Source organism: Ascaphus truei, chromosome 8 (genome assembly GCF_040206685.1).
Source record: "Ascaphus truei isolate aAscTru1 chromosome 8, aAscTru1.hap1, whole genome shotgun sequence".
Lineage (NCBI taxonomy): Eukaryota > Metazoa > Chordata > Amphibia > Anura > Ascaphidae > Ascaphus > Ascaphus truei.
Genome location: NC_134490.1, coordinates 15,585,654 through 15,603,723, shown reverse-complemented (window position 1 = coordinate 15,603,723; position 18,070 = coordinate 15,585,654). Strand labels below are relative to the sequence as shown.

Genomic DNA, 18,070 nt, shown 5'->3' with positions numbered 1-18,070 from the left:
GACTGATGGGGAGTGGCGGTGTGTGGGGAGAGGGCGTGATGGCTTTATGTGGGGAGGGGAAGTTGTATGGTGCAAGTAAGAGAAAGGGGGGGATGAATGTGGAGTGAATGATTGAGAAAGGGGTGTGCTGTGTGAGAAGGGGGATACACGTGGAGAGTGTTGAATAAAAGGGTGAGTATGATGTGTGAAGGGGTGTGCCGAGTGTGCGTTTGTGAAATGGAGGGTGAGTGTGTTGCGTGTAAGTGAGGAAGGGATGAGGGATGTCTAAAGAGCAGGGGTTCCCCATAGATTAAAAAAATGACCCCTGTCTAGAAAAGGTTGAGAACCGCTCCTGGAATGTAACCATTGTCCATATTGATTTTGTCAGAGTATAATTTAGATGCAGCAGTACATTCTAACATACAAGCAATGAAATAAGCAGTCCATGTCACGTAATTAATACAAAGTTGCACAAACGTTCTTCGGGATTACCATGATGGACTTGAACTGGTTAATTGTGAAAGGCTGCCATTAACGCATCATGTATTTTAAACGTAGAATTGAGAAAAAATGGTGGTCACTGCTATCCAATCAAGGAACCAACCAAGCGCAAAAAAAAAAAATTTATTTATTAAATCAAATGGACATCACAGAACAAAAAAACGAAAAAGGTTCTCTGACGTGTTTCGTCCCCGCAAAGGAGACTGATAAAGCAATTCAATATTATATATGAAATATATTAAATAATGTAGGATTTTTGACACCAATTTGCTCCTTTCTAAGATATACTGTACATTCTGGAAATATCTTCTTGTGTTTTAGGTATGTGAAAATAGTTGCTACTATGTCACCTGGATAATGATGTTTTTATTTTAATCTCATTGATAATGGATTGATGTAATGTACATGGATAGCGTCAATGTGTTTTACTATTTTATAAATAAATTACCCTTATAAACTATCCTCTTATTGTGCTTATTTTTTTATAAGCAAAAAAACATGACAGTGAATGCTCATTGTCACAAGATGTTCTGTCTTATCGTGAAATAGCTTGGAAAGAGTCACGTTAGGAAATACTGGATTGCCGATGACAATCATTGTCTTTGCATCCCCACCTGTGTCTGGGATAGTGAGTCTTCCACCCAGGCATCCGAATGTCCCCGTCACACTGTTACTAGAATCACGAGGTAGCGCCAGGAGATGCTGGGAGCTCATGGCTTTATTCCTTGCGTTCATGATGCTGTTATCCCCTGGGTAGGTGCCCATGGACTTTGCCCCAAGCAAATCAGTTCCATTGTGTATTCCAGGAGCTGAGGATACTGTAGAAGAATTGAAGACCTTAATCTTCAAGTTTGGGAGTGGATCCAACAAGGGAGAGTTGGTCATGGGGATCTTGTCAGCAGAGTCTTGTAGGGCGTACATATGGCCCCGGTATATGCCAGCATTGGCAGTTAAATCTGGCTGCATAGAAGGATGAAGGAGCTGGGAATTGTCTGCAAAAAAAGATACAAATATTTGGATACTCACAGAATGATTCTAAATTGAGTGCAGAGCCATTCAGCACTGTTCTAGTCTTCCAGGACCCGATTTGTCACCTCTGATTGTAAAACCAATGAATTAGAGTGCATTAAAAACCTACACTGTATCCAGTGTAGGAAAACATGCAGAACCCCTTCCAGACAAGCACTGATACTCTGGGTACCAGCACACAGTTAATATCCAGCACTCCTTTTGCAAGAGCTGTAGGGAGCACTCCTGGCGACACATTGTTTTATATATATATATATATATATATATATATATATATATATATATATATATATATATATATATATATGCAAATATAGCTGTATGCTCATCTGCATGTCTTAGGCAGGTCTGCAACCCCGCCTTTCCCCACCATCACCCAGCATACAGCATTTCCACTGCAGCAAGGGATTCTGGGAAATGACATGCAAATGAGCACACAGTGTCACTTTTTGCCTCAATAACCATTTTTAACATGGTTCCCTATAGGCTTAAGCTTGCTGCATGGTCACAGCTTTGAGCACAGCCAGGGTTAAGGTGCATACCCAGAAAACCACCCACAGACAGCTGTTTCGACCTTGATGGGTCTCATCAGTGTGGGGTTGATTTTACTGGGAATGCAAGAGAGGCTATGGGATATATATATATATATATATATATATATATATATATATATATATATATATATATATATATATATATATATATAAAAAGGTAAGTGAAGTAAAGTAAATAATTATTGTATTAAACAAAGCACAAAATTCCAATGTTTCGGTCCCAAATAATGGACCTTCCTCAGGGCAGAGCACTGCCGACCTGAGGAAGAGAGGAGAACTCTCGAAAGCTTGTCCAATGACATAGATTGTTAGTCCAAATAAAAAAGGTATCACCTAATACTGAAGAACATATATATATAATGTGTACATATATATAATCAGAAATAGGGCACAAACAAAACAGAATATAAAATAAAGGTAAAGGGAGGGTGCATACTGCCCAAAAAGATACAAAAAAGGGAAAACAGGACAGGCACTGCTATATGCATAGAAAGTGACATTTATTGACTCAACGTTTCGGTCCCCACTTGGACCTTTCTCAAGATCAAATAAATAAGTGACAAGCAAACCCAGATATACCCTACCCCTCACGCTGTGTGATACCCAGATATACCCTACCCCTCACCCTGTGTGATACCCAGATATACCCTACCCCTCACCCTGTGTGATATCCAGATATACCCTACCCCTCAACCTGTGTGATACCCAGATATACCCTACCCCTCACCCTGTGTGATACCCAGATATACCCTACCCCTCACCCTGTGTGATACCCAGATATACCCTACCCCTCACCCTGTGTGATACCCAGATATACCCTACCCCTCACCCTGTGTGATACCCAGATATACCCTACCCCTCACCCTGTGTGATACCCAGATATACCCTACCCCTTACCCTGTGTGATACCCAGATATACCCTACCCCTCACCCTGTGTGATACCCAGATATACCCTACCCCTCACCCTGTGTGATACCCAGATATACCCTACCCCTCACCCTGTGTGATACCCAGATATACCCTACCCCTCACCCTGTGTGATACCCAGATATACCCTACCCCTCACCCTGTGTGATACCCAGATATACCCTACCCCTCACCCTGTGTGAAACAATTGGCGCCAAAAACCTTACTGAAACCCCCAGTGATGTCACAGGAGTGACAGAGCAGAGAGGTGGAGCCTAAGGGGCTTAAAGGGGAGGGAATCTGTTTACAATAAAATCATGTCACCGTTTGCAAGTCCTCTGTGTTCTGAGGCTTCCATCACTATTTATGGCTTCATATCAATTCACAACTGTGCCAGCAGGTGAGTGTTTTAAGAAACTACTTACTGTGACTGCCCTCTTCTACATACAGTACTTGTGATCAGTAGAGGTTGGTGAATCCATCCAAATCCGTTTCCCAGATTTTCGCTGATGTAACCCCCAAAATCCGTTTCGCGGTGTAAAATCCGCAAACGGATTTCGGCTGTTTCAATCCACATGGATTCATCAAAAATCACCATTGGATATAACCCGTGGATGGATTTGTAGAGTCGAATCCGCGGATTCAGCAATTCATAGGTGGATTCTTAAGAATCCGCCAACGGATTTCTGAATTCGCGGATTGGATACTACAAATCCGTCCACAGAATGCGGAATCCGCGGAGTGCATTGGTGATAATAATAAAAAATCCACAAACCGCGAATTGCCCTTTATCAGATTAATCCGCTGAAATCCGCGGACCAAAGGAACTAGCCAATCCACTGCACATCCAAATCCGCCCCCAAAATTCACCCATCTCTAGTACTCAATGTAAATGGATGTTACAGATCATCTCATCAACACTAAATAGATTAAATGCCAAAGTAGGCAACATGAATTTTGTTCAGAGACTATCACATCAGCTTTTATAAGTTAAATTGTATAAATCCCGCTGCTACATTTTATTCTTTCACGTACTGCAATAGCTGCATGACTGCGTTTCTTTGAATATTGAATGTAGTTTCATAGAAGTTCTATGATAACTATAGGTTCAATAATTGCAACATACAAAAATATATGTCAACACTGTATAGATTTATTTTAGTTGCATGCAAAAGAGAGGTGTACACTGTAATTACAAAAATACACGCTCAGTAATTACAATTCCCTGGATGTAAACCATTGGAATCTTGTCTTCTTAAGCCTCATCTGTTTTGTTATTCGCACCATCTGCCAGACATCAGCTAATGATCATGCACGGCACTGAATGGGTGCGGATGTCAGGCATAGCAGTGAATGGGTGAGCATGTCAGGCACAGCAGTGAATGGGTGCGGATGTCAGGCACAGCAGTGAATGGGTGAGGATGTCAGGCACAGCAGTGAATGGGTGAGTATGTCAGGCACAGCAGTGAATGGGTGAGGATGTCAGGCACAGCAGTGAATGGGTGAGGATATCAGGCACAGCAGTGAATGGGTGAGGATGTCAGGCACAGCAGTGAATGGGTGAGGATATCAGGCAAAGCAGTGAATGGGTGCGGATGTCAGACACAGCAGTGAATGGGTGAGGATGTCAGGCACAGCAGTGAATGGGTGAGGATGTCAGGCACAGCAGTGAATGGGTGAGGATGTCAGGCACAGCAGTGAATGGGTGAGGATGTCAGGCACAGCAGTGAATGGGTGAGGATGCAGGCACAGCAGTGAATGGGTGAGCATGTCAGGCACAGCAGTGAATGGGTGAGCATGTCAGGCACAGCAGTGAATGGGTGAGCATGTCAGGCACAGCAGTGAATGGGTGAGCATGTCAGGCACAGCAGTGAATGGGTGAGCATGTCAGGCACAGCAGTGAATGGGTGAGGATGTCAGGCACAGCAGTGAATGGGTGAGCATGTCAGGCACAGCAGTGAATGGGTGCAGATATCAGGCACAGCAGTGAATGGGTGAGGATGTCAGGCACAGCAGTGAATGGGTGAAGATATCAGGCACAGCAGTGAATGGATGAGGATGTCAGGCACAGCAGTGAATGGGTGAGGATGTCAGGCACAGCAGTGAATGGGTGAGGATGTCAGGCACAGCAGTTAATGGGTGAGCATGTCAGGCACAGCAGTGAATGGGTGAGGATGTCAGGCACAGCAGTGAATGGGTGAGTATGTCAGGCACAGCAGTGAATGGGTGAGGATGTCAGGCACAGCAGTGAATGGGTGAGGATGTCAGGTACAGCAGTGAATGGGTGCGGATATCAGGCACAGCAGTGAATGGGTGAGGATGTCAGGCACAGCAGTGAATGGGTGAGGATGTCAGGCACAGCAGTGAATGGGTGAGGATGTCAGGCACAGCAGTGAATGGGTGAGCATGTCAGGCACAGCAGTGAATGGGTGAGGATATCAGGCACAGCAGTGAATGGGTGAGCATGTCAGGCACAGCAGTGAATGGGTGAGGATATCAGGCACAGCAGTGAATGGGTGAGCATGTCAGGCACAGCAGTGAATGGGTGCGGATGTCAGGCACAGCAGTGAATGGGTGCGGATGTCAGGCACAGCAGTGAATGGGTGAGGATGTCAGGCACAGCAGTTAATGGGTGCGGATATCAGGCACAGCAGTGAATGGGTGAGGATGTCAGGCACAGCAGTGAATGGGTGAGGATGTCAGGCACAGCAGTGAATGGGTGAGGATGTCAGGCACAGCAGTGAATGGGTGAGGATATCAGGCACAGCAGTGAATGGGTGAGCATGTCAGGCACAGCAGTGAATGGGTGAGGATATCAGGCACAGCAGTGAATGGGTGAGCATGTCAGGCACAGCAGTGAATGGGTGAGGATATCAGGCACAGCAGTGAATGGGTGAGCATGTCAGGCACAGCAGTGAATGGGTGCGGATGTCAGGCACAGCAGTGAATGGGTGCGGATGTCAGGCACAGCAGTGGATGGGTGAGGATGTCAGGCACAGCAGTGAATGGGTGAGCATGTCAGGCACAGCAGTGAATGGGTGAGCATGTCAGGCACAGCAGTGAATGGGTGAGCATGTCAGGCACAGCAGTGAATGGGTGAGCATGTCAGGCACAGCAGTGAATGGGTGAGCATGTCAGGCACAGCAGTGAATGGGTGAGCATGTCAGGCACAGCAGTGAATGGGTGCGGATGTCAGGCACAGCAGTGAATGGGTGCGGATGTCAGGCACAGCAGTGGATGGGTGAGGATGTCAGGCACAGCAGTGAATGGGTGAGCATGTCAGGCACAGCAGTGAATGGGTGAGCATGTCAGGCACAGCAGTGAATGGGTGAGCATGTCAGGCACAGCAGTGAATGGGTGAGGATGTCAGGCACAGCAGTGAATGGGTGAGGATGTCAGGCACAGCAGTGAATGGGTGAGGATGTCAGGTACAGCAGTGAATGGGTGAGGATATCAGGCACAGCAGTGAATGGGTGAGGATGTCAGGCACAGCAGTGAATGGGTGCGGATATCAAGCACAGCAGTGAATGGGTGCGGATATCAAGCACAGCAGTGAATGGGTGAGGATGTCAGGCACAGCAGTGAATGGGTGAGCATGTCAGACACAGCAGTGAATGGGTGAGGATATCAGGCACAGCAGTGAATAGGTGCGGATATCAAGCACAGCAGTGAATGGGTGCGGATATCAAGCACAGCAGTGAATGGGTGAGGATGTCAGGCACAGCAGTGAATGGGTGAGCATGTCAGACACAGCAGTGAATGGGTGAGGATATCAGGCACAGCAGTGAATGGGTGAGGATGTCAGGCACAGCAGTGAATGGGTGAGGATATCAGGCACAGCAGTGAATGGGTGAGGATGTTAGGCACAGCAGTGAATGGGTGAGGATGTCAGGCACAGCAGTGAATGGGTGAGGATATCAGGCACAGCAGTGAATGGGTGAGCATGTCAGGCACAGCAGTGAATGGGTGAGGATGTCAGGCACAGCAGTGAATGGGTGAGGATGTCAGGCACAGCAGTGAATGGGTGAGGATGTCAGGTACAGCAGTGAATGGGTGAGGATATCAGGCACAGCAGTGAATGGGTGAGGATGTCAGGCACAGCAGTGAATGGGTGAGCATGTCAGACACAGCAGTGAATGGGTGAGGATATCAGGCACAGCAGTGAATGGGTGAGGATGTCAGGCACAGCAGTGAATGGGTGAGGATATCAGGCACAGCAGTGAATGGGTGAGGATGTTAGGCACAGCAGTGAATGGGTGAGGATGTCAGGCACAGCAGTGAATGGGTGAGGATATCAGGCACAGCAGTGAATGGGTGAGCATGTCAGGCACAGCAGTGAATGGGTGAGGATGTCAGGCACAGCAGTGAATGGGTGAGGATGTCAGGCACAGCAGTGAATGGGTGAGGATGTCAGGTACAGCAGTGAATGGGTGAGGATATCAGGCACAGCAGTGAATGGGTGAGGATGTCAGGCACAGCAGTGAATGGGTGCGGATATCAAGCACAGCAGTGAATGGGTGCGGATATCAAGCACAGCAGTGAATGGGTGAGGATGTCAGGCACAGCAGTGAATGGGTGAGCATGTCAGACACAGCAGTGAATGGGTGAGGATATCAGGCACAGCAGTGAATAGGTGCGGATATCAAGCACAGCAGTGAATGGGTGCGGATATCAAGCACAGCAGTGAATGGGTGAGGATGTCAGGCACAGCAGTGAATGGGTGAGCATGTCAGACACAGCAGTGAATGGGTGAGGATATCAGGCACAGCAGTGAATGGGTGAGGATGTCAGGCACAGCAGTGAATGGGTGAGGATGTCAGGCACAGCAGTGAATGGGTGAGGATATCAGGCACAGCAGTGAATGGGTGAGCATGTCAGGCACAGCAGTGAATGGGTGAGGATGTCAGGCACAGCAGTGAATGGGTGAGGATATCAGGCACAGTAGCCACACCTACCATGTCTTGAGGTCTTAAAGTTGACTGGATGAAAACCTCCTGTAAGGGCGGCCGAAGAGTCTGTGATGTCTGTGTCAAACTCCCGGCAGTTACGTCGATAAACCACGATGCCTACGGCCATCAGTAGGATGATAAAGACAAAAATGGCAACAACCAGCCCGGCATAGAGAGCCACATCTCCCGTGGAATCCAACACTGAGGAAAAGTGAGAAGTACAGTTCTGTGCAATAATTCAAGACTTACTTCAATGGGCCAAGTATTATAGTAGTACTTTTCATATTAAGCTATGTACGATTATGCAAGCATTATATTTATTCCTAAGGAAATCGTGCTAGCTTGTGATATATCATGCTATGTAAAGCCCATAGCATGTCACATTTGTACCTTAAATAAATTAATAATTGCCCCCCAAAAATAGGAGCTCTCAAGAACTTGAATTATTATCATTTTATTGAATTACGCTTCAAATAAACCTACAAATATTAGATATAAGATCTTATACACACATTATAATCATTTATGTGGCCTGCTGCTTTATTAGGTGTCTTTCTGGGCACAAAATGCAGAAAGAAAAATTGAAAGGCACAAAGATTTCCAATGCAAAAACCATATGTTGCTAATTCACATTTTCTGTACGTACATTATATGGATTCTGCATTGCAAATCTGAGCCTGTGATTTTTCTTTCTTTTAAATAAACCTGGTATATCACCTTTCCTTCAAAGAACCAGATAGAGTTTCTATATCTTCTTCAATGAAATATGCAGGAAGCCTGAAAACATCTTTGCTTTTCTATTTCGTACGACTACGGAAGAATAACGAATCTAACGTAACAAGGTTTGACTATGATGGAGACTGGAATCATTTTCAGAAGCTGATCTAAAGGCTGTAATGTTTCTAGCAGATTTATGTAACCAAATGAACAATCTTTATGTGCATTTCCTTCTGTGTTTATCCACTTCAGAAAACTACAACCCTTTCACTTTGAAATTGATCACCTTCGAGGCTGACACTGGCTGAGTATATTTGCAGTACCACATCCCCTCTAGTTTATATCTGATCATCCTTCAGTGTCCTAGCCAGTATTCACAGCCAGCAGTATTCCCTGGGGTCAAGAATCCAATGTTAGCAAGTAGACGTGCCTGTTAAACATATGGTTGGATGCCTCTTGTTTCAAAAAGCGTCAAGGACATTTATTTCTAAATGTACAATGATTACCCATGTAAAATCTAACTTGCCTCTTCCATTTTCTTTCTTAAGATACCAGCATGAATTTGCCCTGAAATTACTATGTATACTTATATTAAACAAACTCAATAGCCCTTCGGCTGATTCCCTATACTCTGCTCTACATACAGGAAGATTGTTTTTCCAGAGTCTTCCCGTTTCATGTATTGCTTGGCAGCAGAAATAGTTTAAAGTGATTAAGGGGAAAGAATATTAATTACCGTATAACATTCAAATTAAGCAGATCTGGCAAAAATAGAAACCGACTCATTTTACACAAGAAGCAAATAATTAATAGCATTTTACTTTAGGGGTAATTTAATATTTTTAATGATGCCAATTGCAGTGATGAGGCTTTTATTGGCTGCTGCCATTAGCAGGCAAAAAACGTTGGATAAAACAACTTATCAATGTATTTGTCTTCCTTGTCTCCCCTATTGCAAAATGTTTACGGAATGCATTTCTGTTTTGTTCAGCTCCTGGTTCATTTTAATCTTATCTGGTAATTCTTTTTCTTCTTTTAGGGAGCACGGTACAGGATGGTTCGTAGTCTATAGAAACCAAACTTACTTTACTACAGCCATATAGGCAACAACTTTGCAATGCACATCTGTCCCCTCGGACAATGGACGCATTATTAACACTTTAGCTGCCAGAGGAAGCAGAAACATATTAACACTCTTGGGGCTAACCAGTAAACACCATCCACCCCCAGGAGATACCGCAAAGCCCATTCATTTGAACTGGCTGTTGGTGTGTTAAGCACCCGAAAGGGTCTTATAGAATAGCTCCACTTAGTAAATACGGGCCTCAGTGCCAAGCCACTATCATGGCGCCCCAGTGACCAAACATTCAAAATATGAAATCAGATGTAAAAAGATGATAAAGAAAAGTGATGAAATGAAACTTACGATGGCTTTTTGGTTCACCTATAGCTTTTCTATCTGTTAGAAACAAAATGAAAACAATAATGAAATGAATTGCCATGATAGATAAATGAAACAAATTAAGAAAAAGGGAGAAAATTAAAACAAAGTGAAGTAAAACATGTTGGTTATGATATTGATGCAGAATTGAGGGCTGTAGATATATCAGATTAAGAATTGTATTATTACACATTGATTTTCCTATGTATTTATACTATAATATTCAAACATATTTTAATTGAATCTGTTGATGGCAAAGATGGGAACATAGCCATGCGTTGCAAGACCCCCAGCCAATGAAAGGGTTATGTCATTTTTAGTAAAAGATGGATATAATATATCTAATTTCTCATGGCCCCAAAATTTGGTAGATCTGCTGTTATGAAGTCTTGGTTGACATGCATCTTACATGTTGGTTCCCATGCATTTTACATGCTGGTTAACATGCATTTTACATGTTGGTTGACATGCTTTTTACATGTTGGTTGACATGCTTTTTACATGTTGGTTGACATGCTTTTTACATGTTGATTGACATGCTTTTTACATGTTGGTTGACATGCACCTTACATGTTGGTTGACATGCTTTTTACATGTTGTTGACATGCATTTTACATGTTGTTGACATGCATTTTACATGTTGGTTGACATGCATTTTACATGTTGGTTGACATGCATTTTACATGTTGGTTGACATGCTTTTTACATGTTGGTTGACATGCTTTTTACATGTTGGTTGACATGCTTTTTACATGTTGGTTGACATGCTTTTTACATGTTGGTTGACATGCTTTTTACATGTTGGTTGACATGCATTTTAAATGTTGGTTGACATGCTTTTTACATGTTGGTTGACATGCATCTTACATGTTGGTTTCCATGCATTTTCCCATTCCATTTAATTTAATTTGATGATATGGGAATGTGTCAATGAGCATGTGGTTAATAATGAATTGAACATGTACTTATCCCTCACTCATTTGGATATAATCTCTGTGATTTACAGAAAATTTAATTTATACTTCCCATCTGTCACCTGACAGTGTTCAGTAGAGCTACTAAAAAGTGCTAGCACGGGGGAGACACAAACTCTGTTAAACAAAAGGTAACAGCTCTTTAGTCCTTATTCTCCAAAAGTTTATGTTACAGATGTAGCCCACGTTATTGCAACCCGTGGCGTGCTCCCGTGGCTGAAATAGCCCCGCCCCATTCTCATGCGTGGCAGATTCAAAACAATGGCTGCTTCTCCCGCTGACACATGCATGTCCCATGCCGGGCGCCAAGGCTTGCAATAGCATTGGCAACTTCTGTATATTCGTGCTGTAAGAACAGAGCGGGAGACACCTGAATCCCCCGAGAACGGAAGGATTCTACGATGAAATGATAATGATAAAAAGGTAACTTAAACATAAAAGCAATCTATAGAATAAGAAAAATATATTTGATGGACCTAGTAAGCTTCTTTTTTTGTGCACTGCTTGATGAAGATACTTTATAATACAGCCCTGTGAAATGACTATATGACTAAATATTAATAATAGTATGTTGATATGGCATTCTATGCTTCTCTTGGAAGTAGGATTTCAAGTTTAAATCCTGTGACTTTTTCTGCCAAATAGTTAACCTTAACAATGAAATTATCCATACATTTCCTGGGTTCCCTCTATTTGTGATTTGATCTGCCAGCACAAGTCATCTTACAGTACGGAAGTTCAGTACAGTAAGATTTTACATGGTCGGATACTGTAATGCCCGCATTATGAATCTGACTGCTGTTGTCAGGACTCTTTAATTTTACAGATCAAGGACGGCCAGGGGCATGTAACTGGTGCTCTGCTTTTTCGGTATAACTCCTGATGGCAAGTTGCTCTCCAAGCCGCTGTGCCCTTCAAGTTACTACTGCAGAGGACCAGATTTTATTAAAAGAGCTGCACATATAGTGTCAATGAACCACTTATATTCAACGGTCTTTTATGCAAAATCAATGTAGATAGGTACCAATTATGCACATTAATGCAATATCGTAACAGTGGCAAATCAAGGTGTGTTATAGCAATATATCACGCTGGTGACCTATACGCCACTATACACATGCCCAAGCTTCAGTAGGAAGCATCAAAAAGTTTCTACTGATTTATATTTCTTATAATAACTTAATGGAATGGAGGCAAAGTGGCAGATCCACCAAATAATTAACAGCTACTGAACCCCAATACAATACAGGGGTGTAAAAGGAAGTGACATTTATTTTAAAATATGAAAAAAGATACCTCGTTAAGGGGGTTATGCTACATTGTCCAAAGCAGCCGTTCGGGTCGTTTTCAGCACCAAATCCCCATTTAATTAAATGTGAATTTTGGTCAAAAATGGCCAACTAGCCCCTTTAGCAATATCAAGTTAAATTACCTCCTAACACCTTTTTGTCATATTGTGCTATTAACTAAAGCTGAACTGGACAGAGTAGAATACTGCAGTCCCAATAGGTCCCCACACAAAGAGCTTACAATGTAATATTTGGTGTATCTAGTGAATGAGGGATGGAACTGCACCTCTACCAAAACACCATAGAATTATCCTAATTGAAGCGAACATTTCCAGGCTTCCCATTGTGCCAGACACTTACTTTGCATACACAGGCCCTCAGTGCAGTTTTTGGAGTCCAGCAGCATGCCACTGCAGTCTTTCCCCCCATTCTTTGGGGTGGGTGCATTACACTCCCTGCTCCGCCAATGGGTGCAATCTGTGCTGCAGGCAGACCATTTGCTCCATTCCGTCCAGCCCCCGTCTACTACATCCCAACATATTACATAGTAAAAGGGAAACAAAGACAGAAAATAACTATGAATGAACAGTGTGATGGTGTTCATTTCTGCATGTGTTACAATATAAATATGGGGTCCTGCTGTAAGTTCAACGTATTCAAACAATCTGCAAAGAAGGACCAACAGTGTGAGTGTGCAATCTTGTGGTTTCTCCAACCTAGCATTTGTAATAAACTGTATTACGCTATGGGGCATGCACTTCTGTTTATATATATATAATACTGAGTTAAGTTATGGTGAGTAAAAAAAGTGACAAAAAGTGATATGCATACAGTTGTATTTGTATATATATATACATACACACATATATATATATATATATATATATATATATATATATATATATATATATATATATATATATATATATATATATATATATATATATATATATATATATATATATATATATATATATATACTGACATACAGGTATGGCCTGAAACATAAAACAACAGATTATACAATAATTTCAAACAAATTGCAGGTTATGTACAACAATACTCAGTTGCTGTCCCAATTTCGACCAAAATATAAATGCATCTCTGCCGTGCAATTTGTCTTTATTTCATGACAAAGTTGCACAGTAATATTGAGTAGTGTTTGCATGGAATCTCACTGACCAGGACACATGGTGGTACAAGCAAGTTTCTGGAATGGTTGCCCATCACAAAATGAGCCACCATTGAGGGGAGTCGGGTTGGTGCAAATCCTTGTTCTTTTCTGCCATCCACGGCCACATCGGTTGTTACACGGGGACCATTCTGTCCAAGAAGACCAACCTCCATTCACTAGAAGTGAGAAGAGCAGACATTAACACACATTGGCTGCAATTCTCCAACATGTTCAGCCATAGTATACATCTCATACAGTTTATAGCATCGGTGTGGGAAGGATTTGGAGTAGCTAATAGTTCATAAAATCTATTACTGCTAATAACACACTGAGGGATGATCAGGATACAAAAATAATAGTTGTGTCTTAACTAATGATTCACTAATGTTGTATAGACATCTGGTAAGCCAATGTCCAGCTTGGAAAGAATAATGCCACCCACTGTCTTTGGACAGAATTGGCACACAAGCCCCCTTAACAGGTGCTGTTGTTATGTAATTATAAAGAAGTGTAATAAATGTACCAGACTGAGATTAGCTGAGATGTCTTTACCGTTTCCCTTGTGTTGTCAGTGTCTTCTCTCTGGATTGAACGCTCTTCTGGGCAAAGACCTATTTATTTAATCAGTAACTTGGAATTCTGTTTGTTGTCATGTGATGTTCTTTGCATTGGATTTATGGTATACATTCATACCATTTCCCATGGTCTCATATAGGTTGGCTTCTTATTAATGAGTCATTGTAATAAAAATAATAAGAATAATAGAGCTGGTAGGAAAAGACACATATCTTTTTGTGTATTAAGACTTCTCCCTTCAAGATGTGGAGGATTATTAAAGTGTTTTCATAAAGAACTAAGGATGCAATTCTTTATTGCCTACAAGGACAAAGTATCTTATTTGTGGATTTCTCTTTAAAAGGATTACTTGAGATTGTGAGAAGCTGATATGGAAAATAATCTCTGCTAATAAGAAACAGCTCAGAACAACCTTACGTTCTTTGTCTAAGAGGGTTACCTGCAATCTGTTTTCAACAAGGAGCAATAAATAATGCAAATTTGGCTTGTCGCTCCCCGGCCACACCAATAAAACACAATAAATATGACTGCTTCCAAAGTCTAAACTTTTGTAATATTTATACCTTAAGTAATATGCATGTGACCAATTTGGGAAATACAGTTTTGCCAACTTTCTTAGAAAATGGCCCTGGAAATGGTTTGCAAGTGATTGGGCCATGAGGCGTCTTCCGGCACTTGAAGGATCTATAAATATCTACAATCTATAAATATTTTCAAATCATTTAGACATATTCACATGACACCATCCGCCTTTAACGTTCGGCTCAGTACTTTTTTGTGTGTGGATAGTTCCTGTAAGGACTTCATAGAGTGAATATTGATCATGCCATTTTGTTGCTTCTAATGAATGTAAAAGCAATTCATGGGCATAAAGTCCCCTCTGCTTATCATGCTTGGATATTTAATGCAAGGGTGGCCAACTCCAGTCCTCAAGGGCCACCAATAGTTCAGGGTTTCGGGATATCCCTGCTTCAGCACAGGTGGCTCAATCAGTGGCTCAGTCAAAATGACGGAGCCACTGATTGCGGCCACCTGTGCTGAAGCAGGGATATCCCGAAACCCTGACCTGTTGATGACCCTTGAGGACTGGAGTTGGCTACGCTTGATTTAATTCTTCTCACAATCCAGGGGGAGCACGAGGAGAAATTCAACAGAAAAAAAGTGCAGATGGTAGTGAAAAAAGAAATATAATATACGTGAGTCCTGGCTCCTATAGATAGGCTACTCACAGTGTGCAGGAATCCATAGCACAGATCAGTATATAAAGGTATTTTATGATAAAAAGATAATATTCACACTTACAGTGTTGCGACAGTAAAACACATGAAATAAGACCTCGTGAGTGATGCCGCTCACCGCCTCTGTCTCCTACCACGACGCGGTGTCTTCAGGGACTCTCCCCAGCTGGTAACCTCCCTGCTGGTGTCGATCGTGGGCTCTGTCGCGTCACTTCTGGAGAGTGCTGCATCACTTCCGGAGGGTGCTGCATCAATTCCAGAGGGTGCTGCGGCTTGGGAACGCATCTGTGAGTGCTCTGCCAAAGGGAACCTCCCACTCTACGCGTTTCGCCTATGGTAGTGACGCTCCTGATGAAGCCGAACTATCATTGTCAAAACGGATACAGTATATACTGGTGTGTGCTATGGATACCCTTTCTTTCTTGCACTGAGGTACATCTCTCCAGGCATACCCCACAAGTAAAGCATACCCCACAGTATTGGAGTTGCGCATTTGCTTCCTGCACACTGTGAGTAGGCTATCTATAGGAGCCAAGACTCACATATATTATAGTTCCTTTTTCACTACTATCTGCACCTATTTTTTTCTGTTGAATTTCTCCATATGCTCCCCCTGGATTGTGAGAAGAATGACAACGTTTGGGACCAGTGAAGACAGGCCCCACCAGAGGGGTTTGAACGGGGAGTTACAACTCTATTTTTTCACCCATTGCACTAAATATTTTTAGCACAATTTATGTTCACATGCCATTTTATTTGCTGGCATTGTTATATCAATTTTACACTTTGTATCACAGCACTTATTATTGATCACTGCATTATTAGTGACCACTCTTTGTGGAAGCGCCTAATTTATCCCTATTTTGTGTGTTTCACCCCTGATTTAATGCATCTGTACATATATTACTACTATACAGTCATGAGATATTTACCATATACAATCACAGTTGCTGTGGTGCTTCTGCGCTTGGCAACAATGTTCTTAGCAACACAGGTGTAGTTGGCTGTGTCCGAGAGTCGGGCCTGCTTAATTATGAGGTTGTGGTCAATCGTTATAAGGAAGTTGGTATCCTCTGTAGGGTCAATGATGTCCTCGTTCCTTAACCACTCCACCTAGTGAGTAAAATAAAAGAGACATCCATTTACTAGGTATATAATTATGAAGAAAATGTATCCGTCTGTGACCAACTATGAATCTTCGCAGAACTGGAAAAGCCTGCAGTGTACTAAACCATTGGGAAGGTACCAGTCCCAAGGCAAATCTATAGGGGGGGCTGTTACCCTGCAAGGTTAAACCACTCATGTGAGCTAATACAAGAACATTGTTTCATGGCTCAGGTAGTGTTTAGGTGCTGCAAGTGATAATTTAGTCTCTGTTTAGTTTCTGTTCTCTCTTTGAAAGATTGGACTGGGTGTCAAAAGTATGAATCCTGCGAACAAAATCAGGGCAAGTCCTGGGAAGGTTTAACAAACTATATACTGCCACATTTTAACTTTACTTACTATGAGACCCAATATTTATCTCGTAGCCATTCATAAAAAACGAGTATTCAAATAAAACGTGGTCTTGTTTCCCGATGTCTACTGCTTGCTGCTTGTTAATATGTATTCCCTTTTCCCAAAATGGCAGCCCCTTCATTATATCCTATGCACCACCCCAATTAACAATGGCAATTTAATTTCTTTAGTGCCAGAGGCAGTGCTCCAATTCGCTGTAGTTAATAGAATAGTTTTGACTTCAATGAATCAGAAGAAATAGTGTGTCCCCAGGTCTTTTTTTTGGAGCCCTAAACAAATATTTCGTCTGCTTATGTCCATCTGTTCGAAAAGGCCAGGGTTGTTTTTCAACATTTTATATGAACGGCAACCATAGTAAATGAAGCTTTTGCTAACGAGGAGGTACAGTAGCATTATTTATCTGGAGAGAGAAAGCTATATGCTGGTGTCTCAACCCTGACATACACAAGAAGTTGTGTACACTTAACCATATATTGTTTCTTATGCTTTTCAGTTGGGAATATATGAGTGGGATAAAGTATAGTCCTCACAGAATTATGTACTTACATTACAGACCCTTTACCTCAGATTAATTTTAAGTGAAGAATAACCCCACACGTGTTGAACAAGGTTTGAGTAGCCAAACCTTTATTAGAAGCAACATACCCTACTATTCAGTGAAGTGTTCTGTAATTTCACCCATAAACCAAGACGACAACCACATTTTGATTGTCATGTGTAGGGTAACCCGGTTGTGGACTTATTTCTTCCATCCTAATAGCAATGTGTAGAACGGCAGCTAAGAACAAGGTTAAAAAAAACAAGGCTAAACCTATTCTTAGCAGGCAGACTTTGGCTGAGTACAGGTCCGATTAATTCCCAAAGTGGATGATACCCTATCTTGTCTTGCACCAAGTTTCGATTAGACATGTCCTACATTCCCCTGCAGCATCTCATTCTGCAAACCTATGTTGCATCAGTCAGCACATTTGCGATCTTAAATCTCCATGGGGGCCTTGACGGTTCAACTTTTCCTTTTAGTCCCTTAATGAAGAATATGAGAAAGTTTATCATTCCCCTCCGGATTTCATCAACCTGGGATCATAACCACAGATTGGCAAGTACAAAGAGATGAACAGGTGTGGAGGTTAAGTGTGTTATTAGATGTCAGAATAACAGATCCCAGGCCCAAAATAAACAATTCTGCTGAATAATGAAAGCTGGCTGCCTTAATGTGGTCGCATT

The 18,070-nt window shown here is 42.3% G+C and overlaps 1 protein-coding gene across 2 annotated transcripts in view; it reads right to left on the bottom strand.

Moving 5' to 3' along the window:
• The window catches only part of UNC5B (unc-5 netrin receptor B), a 181,161-nt gene that overhangs the window by 21,361 nt on the left and 141,730 nt on the right, over window positions 1-18,070 (bottom strand). Inside the window, exons 5-10 of one of the 2 annotated variants that reach the window (XM_075610595.1) lie at window positions 16,261-16,441; window positions 13,523-13,690; window positions 12,701-12,865; window positions 10,063-10,095; window positions 7,926-8,120; window positions 1,095-1,472 (exon numbers count right to left, since the gene is read on the bottom strand). In XM_075610595.1, coding sequence (XP_075466710.1) covers window positions 1,095-1,472; window positions 7,926-8,120; window positions 10,063-10,095; window positions 12,701-12,865; window positions 13,523-13,690; window positions 16,261-16,441 — 1,120 coding nt within the window. The remainder of the gene's footprint in view (window positions 1-1,094; window positions 1,473-7,925; window positions 8,121-10,062; window positions 10,096-12,700; window positions 12,866-13,522; window positions 13,691-16,260; window positions 16,442-18,070) is intronic. The other variant, XM_075610596.1, reaches the window with a different exon arrangement.